The 7134-nt window shown below is 52.1% G+C and overlaps 1 protein-coding gene across 4 annotated transcripts; it reads left to right on the forward strand.

Moving 5' to 3' along the window:
• The first annotated feature begins 1026 nt into the window (after positions 1-1026).
• Positions 1027-6323, forward strand: Tedc2 (tubulin epsilon and delta complex 2). 4 transcript variants are annotated; one of them, XM_041676303.1, is made up of 11 exons: positions 1027-1129; positions 1205-1303; positions 1501-1559; positions 1666-2074; positions 2496-2549; positions 3276-3369; positions 3509-3620; positions 3722-3823; positions 4312-4502; positions 4811-4913; positions 5313-6323. In XM_041676303.1, the coding sequence occupies exons 1-11, from the start codon at positions 1080-1082 to the stop codon at positions 5426-5428; spliced, it is 1389 nt and encodes a 462-aa protein (XP_041532237.1). In that variant the 5' UTR covers positions 1027-1079; the 3' UTR covers positions 5429-6323. The 4 variants fall into 4 exon arrangements, with proteins under 4 accessions (XP_041532237.1, XP_041532239.1, XP_041532238.1 ...); XM_041676305.1 differs by lacking the exon at positions 3276-3369 and having other exon boundaries at positions 3484-3620; XM_041676304.1 differs by lacking the exon at positions 2496-2549.
• The last annotated feature ends 811 nt before the right edge of the window (positions 6324-7134 follow it).

Genomic DNA, 7134 nt, shown 5'->3' on the forward strand with positions numbered 1-7134 from the left:
GTTTTGTTTTGTTTCCGAGACAGGGTTTCTCTGTAGCTTTGGGACCTGTCCTGGAACTAGCCCTTGTAGTCCAGGCTGGCCTCAAACTCACAGATCTGCCTGCTTCTGCCTCGCAAGTGCTGGGATTAAAGGTGTGCGCCACCACCAACCGGCTTGTTTTTGCTTTTTAAAAAAAGAGGTGGCGGCAGGAAGATGATGAGTTCAGATCCTCAGGTACATAGTGAAGTCAAGGCCAGTTTAAGCTACATGAGATCCTGAATAATGTACTGATTGTGTGTGTGTGTGTGTGTGAAATAAGCAACCTTTGAGTAGCAGATCTCTGTTAAGTTCAAGGCCAGCCTAGTCTACATAGTGAGTTTTAAAATGAAATGTAGGTGGTATAGAAATAGCTTTGGATAGGAAGCATAAAGTGATAGTTGATTTGGCAAATCTTTGCAGACAAAGACCATTGCTAGGCCTTACTGCAGTGTGTGTACTGGTCTACTGCCCACTGTTCCTAACCAACCACTCACGGTCATTCTCTAGGCTGAAGCCTCCCCTCCTGCTATCCATCACATCTCTGTACCTTTCACAACCTAGCATAACTTAGGCAGATGGCTCCACTGTCAGGCGGAAAACCCATCTAGGTGCCATATGTTCCAGATTTCCTGGGCTTCGTTGCTCTCTCTCTTGGTACCTGACATTTGTTCCCATGCTTTCTGTCCTTTGACCCAGTTCTAAAACATCATCTTTCAACCCTATGCTAGACTGATAAGTGGTCCCGGAGTCAGCAAGACAGTTTATCTCTGCTTTCAAAGGAGGTTAGACAGAAACTGGTGATGACGGACGCCCTACCAGATGAGCATAATCTGGTTACCCAAACCGGAAGCGAGCCACTCTTATCTACCCTGGCGTCCTTATCGAGATTCCTACGAAGGGGGGGGGAGGGGGCGGCCGGCTGGATTAGGGCGGAGCCTGGATGATGACGTGGATTCGCACGCTACGGAGCAGGTCTTGGTCGCTGTGCTCGATTGGGTAGCCTAACCGGAAGTGGATGGCCGTCTGTCCGGAAGGTGCGGGACTCCGAAGCGGCGGCAAAAATGCTTGGAGCGAAAGCAGACTACCGGCTACCTACGGACTGCGCGCGCCGGTGGGTCTCGTGCGACACGAGGGACTGGTGCGGGCGGGCGCGGGGTTCCGAGGCTCACATGGTGCTTGTCCTCAGGATAGTGGCAGAGGTGCAGGGCGCCCTGGATTCTTGCGCCGAGCGGCAGCGACAGTTGGAGCGGAGCCTGCGCGTTTCCAGGCGGTTGCTACAAGTCTGGTACGCGGACCTTGGGACCTATCCAGGCCCTCCTCGGAATCATGCAGAGCCCCAGGAACTGGAAGGCCAAGTGCATCTGCACACGTTGGAAGCCGGCTACCATTACTATCCCTCTTTATTCTTCAGAGTCAGAAGCTGGGTATCTGTTGAGGGGTAGGGTCTGGTTGGATCATGCCATAGCTTCCCTGTCTTTGCAGGGAACCAGCCAGGGCCCTAGCTCCGGAGCCAGAAACCAAGGAAGAGGCCCCAACTCCAGGTAAACCTCAGCTGCTTTTTCCACGTGCTGCCCCCTGGCCTTTCTCTGGCAAGTTGTCATGGGGCTCCGTCCTGGGACAGTGAAGCCTGGTTCTTGACTTTCGCAGCATGCACACCGAGTGCTCAAGACCTCAGGGAACTGGAGCTTCTGACCCAGGCACTGGAGAAGGCTGTACGAGTGAGGAAAGGCCCGTCTAAGGCTGGACAAAGAGACAGAACCCCCAGCCTGACTTCTGCATCTAATGCAGCCGCTTCTGGTGCCACTGCCCCTACCCATTCCCATCCCTCCAGCCAGGTTGGCGGCCGTGCATCAGGTGCCAGATCCACCAAGGGTGCACAACGGGCCACAATCCCTGCCAAGGACTACCCCAAGGGCAGACCTCTGTCAAGGGGAGATAGGACCCATATGAGAACAGGATCCCAAGCTGCCGGGTCTGGACCAGGCCTCAGGGACCAACAAATGGCCCTATCAGCTGTTCCTCGTGCCACAGAACCCTTCACACTGAAAGACAAGGGGTAAGCTTCCCAGACCCTAATTGGAGAAACTGCGTTCTGTCTGTTCAGATCTTAGCAGAGCGTTGAGCTGAATGGGGAAGCTCTGGGTACATGCTCCGTGTCACGCAATGAAGCAGGCAGGGTAGAACAACTGGTTGAGATGGCATCAGGTTTGTCATTCTGGAGCCTGACCAGCCAAGGGGCTTTAGAGGGGCTCTGCATGGCTTGGGTGTGTTCTTGGTGCTTGATGCCCTTTCTTCTCTCTGGACTGGGCCAGCACCCATACTACTCCAGAAACCCTTTTCAAGATGCCTGTCAGACAGACAGTTAGTTAACGGAGAGGGGTCGAGGAGGTTCGCCCTGATGGGTTCTGAGCCAGGAGTAAGAATGACAGCCCTAGAATGAGAAGAGGCTGCTCCAAGCATTGGCTTCTTTCTGACAGGACTCTCCTACAATTACCTGCGGCATTCAGGAAGGCGGCTTCCCAGAATTCCCGGTAAGGCTGAGTGGGGACTGAGAGACAGGGGAAACATCACTAACATTAGGACTTGCAAAGAGAACCCTGCAGCAGGCCTCTCTGCTTTTGCTCTCTCGCGGTCGAAACAGCTTCTTTGTGTAGCCCTAGATGTCCTGGAACATACTCTGTAGACCATGCTGGGTTCAAACTCTCAGAGATCCGCCTGCCTCTTCCTCCCAAGTGCTGGGATTAAAAGTTTGTGTCCCTGCCACTTGACTTATTTTTTGTTTCGGTGTGTGTCTGTGTTCCTGTGGGCACCCCACCAGGAGAGGGTGTCAGATCCACCCCTGGATCTGAAGTTACGGGTTGTTGTGAGCTGCCTAAGGTGAGTGAGTGCTGGGAGCCGAACTCATGTCCTCCTCTCTGAGAGTAGCAAGTGTTTTTAACCACTGAGCTGTCTCTCCACCCCTCAACCATTCAATTCCAGGCTGTCTTCCTTCTGGAATGACAGGAACAGTCCCTGTTCCATAGCGGTGCTGTAAGGGTCAGACAACATGGCGCCTCTCAGGCGTTTGCACCGTGCTTGGCACAGCTCTACCCTGCCCGCTTGTCTTTGTCAGTATCTCTAGGTTCCCTGAGGCTTTTGCAAAGCCATGCACCCAGGGATATGTGCCCCTGTCCATCCTCCCCTACCTCTTAAGGTCCCTTGTTGTTAGTTAAAATAACCTTGCTCCTCCTCTGGGGCCGCCTCTGTACCTGTTCCAGTTTGTGGGCCCAGCTCAGTGCTGTACAAGCCAGTGACTCCACAGATGCCACCAGAGCCGCCAAAGTGCAGTTCTTCCAAAAACTCCAGCTGGCTGTATCCTTACTGGCAAGGAAGAACCGGGGGTTTGTGGCTCTGAACTTGGCAGGTTTGGGAAAGGGCCACTGTGGCATGGCAGTGGTATCTCTCCCAACCCACCTGTGGCCACAGGACAGTTTCCCTGACTAGTGTGCAGTCAGGCTGCTCCAGCCACAGGCCTGGTGCTGCTGAAGTAGAGGCTCATGCCCAGAGCCTGAGGAAGGCCTGTACACTGCTGAGACTTCATATGCAGAAGGCACTGTCAGCAGGTCAGTGGGCCTGACGGGAATGGTGGAGGGTGGCAGGCAAGGATGGCAGGGAGGCTTTGGGGACCATCACGGACTCCCCTTGCCCTCCTTAACTCGTGTAGCCCCCACTGACTGGACGCAGGAGTACCGATGCCTGCTGGTGCTGGAAGGACTGCAGGCCGTTGTGGGACAGTGTCTCCACAGGATCCAGGCGCTCCAGACAGGTGAGGTGCTACTGCATGTACTGAACTCTGGACTGGATCAGGCATTTTAACCTGCCCTGCCTGTGACTGAGTAGGCACCAGCCAGGCCCAGGGGCAGGCAAACCCATCACACCAAATACACCACAGCCTGCCACACACTAGGCTGGTTTTTTTGTTTTGTGTATTTGTTTTGTTTTGTTCGCTTGTTTATTTTTTGATACAGGGATTGTCTGTGTAGCCCAGGCAGTAATGGAACCTACTCTCTAGACCAGGCTGGCCTCCAACTCAGAGATCTTATTGCTCTGCCTCTCGAGTGCTAAGATTAAAGGTGTGTGCTGCCATTGCCCAGCTTACAGGTTGTTTTAAAAGCTTGACTTTGTATCCCTTAAAGCCAAGGCCAATTGAGAGTAGGAAAGAGATACCTGGAAAACTAAGTACTGGCCTGTAAGGAAAGAGAAATTTTAGTGACGACTGCTGCCCCATGAAACTATAAATGGCTGTTCTCGTAGCTGTGACAGGAGGGCTGCCAGGACCATGTCTTGTGGAGAAGCCCAGCCAGGCCTCATCACTCTGTGGAGGAAAGATGGACCCTTCCTGGAACCCTGAGCTCCTTCTCTACTCTAGCACCAAGGAGCTGCAGACCGTGGCTACCTTGAAGCTTCACGTGGCCATGTTAGACCAGCAGATCCATCTAGAAAAGGTACTGCCAGCAGGAGGTGGTGATGTGTACCTGGGTTCCCGGGAACCAGTGACCTTACTAGGCTGGCACTTGAGCCCCCTGTGAGTCAGTCTCAAGAGAAAGACCTGGGAGAAGTTGTGACTGTGAGCCTCTGGGTCTCCGTGTGAACTGGAACATTCTCCAAGTACATTGTGTGCCCGGGATGCTTAGTATCTCAGAAAGAAAGAACGGAGAATGGAAGCTTGTCCCAGGATTTCCCACTGGGGGGCCCTGGGCTAGTGCCCCAGGATAGAGTCCCACTGAGGCTTTGGCCCTGTACTGTTCCCCAGGTTCTGATGGCTGAACTCCTCCCTCTGATAAACACCCAGGAGCCAGGAGGGCCACCTTGGCTGGCGCTGTGCCGGGCTGCATACAGTCTGCTCTGTGAAGGAGGTGAGCACTTCCTCACGGTTCTTCGAGACGACCCTGCCGACTAAGCGGGCTGGGCAGAAGTCTCTCTGGGAGAGTGCCCTCCTCTCAGCTCGAGTGTAGTGAGCAGGGATTGAAGGATTTTCCTGTTTGGAGGAGCTAAGAGCACAGAGAGAGCTGTGACTTCCCTGGGAAAGCTGGGTGCTCAGGGAGGCTGTCGGGGTGCTCCCTCAATGCCACATAACCACCAGATTTTCTGGTCAAGGCTCAGCTTTCTGCCTTCCTGGGAAAGCCCTTCTTGACTGCCATTACTGCCTCACTGTAGGCCCACAAGCTACTTGTATGATACTGGAGCTGTGTATTTATATGGCTTCAGAGTAGGGCTTAATTTCACATTCTTGTTTCTTTCTTTGTGGTTTTAAGGATTTTATCAATTAAGGGGCTTGGATACACCTATAGTCTCACCACTGGGGAGGCTGAGGCAAGGCGATCCTAAGTTCAAGGCCAGCCTGAAACCCTGTCTAAGATTAAATAAATAAAGGAAAGAATATATCAAGTAGAATTTTCAAAAATATGACTGTCCTTCTGCATAAGGGAGGGGAAAAACCATTAACGCTTGCTCCCTGGGACCCTGACGTCTCTTCCCCGTGTGCACGCTGCACTGACCCTGACGTCTCTTCCCCGTGTGCACACTGCACTGACCCTGATGTCTCTTCCCCATGTGCACACTGCTGCACTGACCCTGGCGTCTCTTCCCCGTGTGCACACTGCTGCACTGAGCCTGTTAAAGACAACACCACCATTAGCCGCCTCAGAACAGACTTGGCTCTGCCCACAGCCATCCCAGGGTCCACCCTCACTCATCAGGTATTAGTTTTGTCGCAGCCTGTAGGGTCTCTGCGTCCTGCTCAGTGCCCACTCGTGGCATTGTCACCTCATTTGCCCACTATTGTAAGAATTGTCAGTTCCCTGGGAAGACGAGAATGGGCAGGGGGCAGAATGTGGGTTTCAGCGTGGATTTCTTGCTTGGGATTTTCTCAAAGATTCTTTTTATTTTCTTGGTTTTTCGAGACAAGGTTTCTCTGTGTAACAGCCCTCCCCTCACTGTCCTGGAACTTGCTCTGTAGGCCAGGCTGGCCCGTAATTCACAGAGATGCTCCTCTGCCTTCCAAGTGCTGGAATTAAAGGCGTGCACCACCACCACCCAGCTCCTGCAAGATTCTTAAGGACTCCCAGCCTCAGTTCCCCAGAGTTTTAAAAACCATTTTATTTTGGGTGCTGCAGAGGTAGCTCAGTGGTTAAGAGCATCCACATTATGGCTACAGCTGCCTGTAACTCCAGTTCTAGGAGATCTGGTGGGTTCTCTTAGCCTCAGTAAGCACTGGGCATTGTGGTACACATATATACATGCAGGCACAACACCCCCATATGATAAAATAATATATTTTGGGGAGGGGGGTTGAGACAGGGTTTCTCTGTAGCTTTGGAGCCTATCCTGGAACTAGCTCTTGTAGACCAGGCTGTCCTCGAATTCAGAGAGACCCACCTGCCTCTGCCTCCTGAGTGCTGGGATTAAAGGTGTGCGTGACCACCACCCGGCTTTAATAAATAAATTTTTATGTGTATGTGGGTTCCTGTATGTGTGAATGTGCACCTTGTGTTTATCTGATGCCTGCAGAGGTCAGAAGGCCTCAGATTCCCTGGACTGAAGTTGCAATTGATTGTAAGTTGCCATGTGGGTGTTGGGGACAAAATCTGGGTACAAGAGTACGAAGTGCTTTTAATTCCTAAGTCATCTTTCCATCCCCTAGACTTTTTTGTAAATGACCTTTTTTCTTTTTTTATTTAACATAGTTTCTTTATTGAATCTTTAGGAATTTCACATCATGCACCCCAATTCTGCTCACTTCGCAGTCTCTCCATATTCTCCCCTCCTCCCTATAATGGCCCCCAAAAGAAAATTTTAAGAATCAAAACAAGTAAGCAAACAAACAAATCAACACAACAAAACAATGGCAACAAATCAAAAAGAAAGCTCTTTGCTCCTCCATCTTTCCCGCCTCGCCAGCGCCATCCTGGTGGATTGAGAGCCGCAGTTTGTCCAGTCAGCTCTACTTGAAGTGAGTCACTAAGGCCTCTGGTTTCTGTTGCACCATCATTGCTGGGTCCTCTCCAAAACTCTCGGATATCCTGCAGTTACTGCTCCCCGGGACCAGACCCTTCACTAGCTCCAGCAGGACTTAGA

The sequence above is a fragment of the Microtus oregoni genome, unplaced genomic scaffold, assembly GCF_018167655.1.
Source record: "Microtus oregoni isolate MIOR12 unplaced genomic scaffold, Mior012 000027F_ref0000203, whole genome shotgun sequence".
Classification (NCBI taxonomy): Eukaryota; Metazoa; Chordata; class Mammalia; order Rodentia; family Cricetidae; genus Microtus; species Microtus oregoni.

What these genes read in the sequence shown, in the direction of transcription:
- Tedc2 (XM_041676303.1), top strand. Translation starts at nt 1,080, where the DNA reads ATGCTTGGAGCGAAAGCAGACTACCGGCTACCTACGGACTGCGCGCGC. An exon ending in GCGGCTTCCCAGAATTCCCG is followed by an intron (nt 2,550 to 3,275) that starts GTAAGGCTGAGT and finishes TACCTGTTCCAG; the next exon opens with TTTGTGGGCCCAGCTCAGTG. An exon ending in TCCAAAAACTCCAGCTGGCT is followed by an intron (nt 3,370 to 3,508) that starts GTATCCTTACTG and finishes ACTAGTGTGCAG; the next exon opens with TCAGGCTGCTCCAGCCACAG.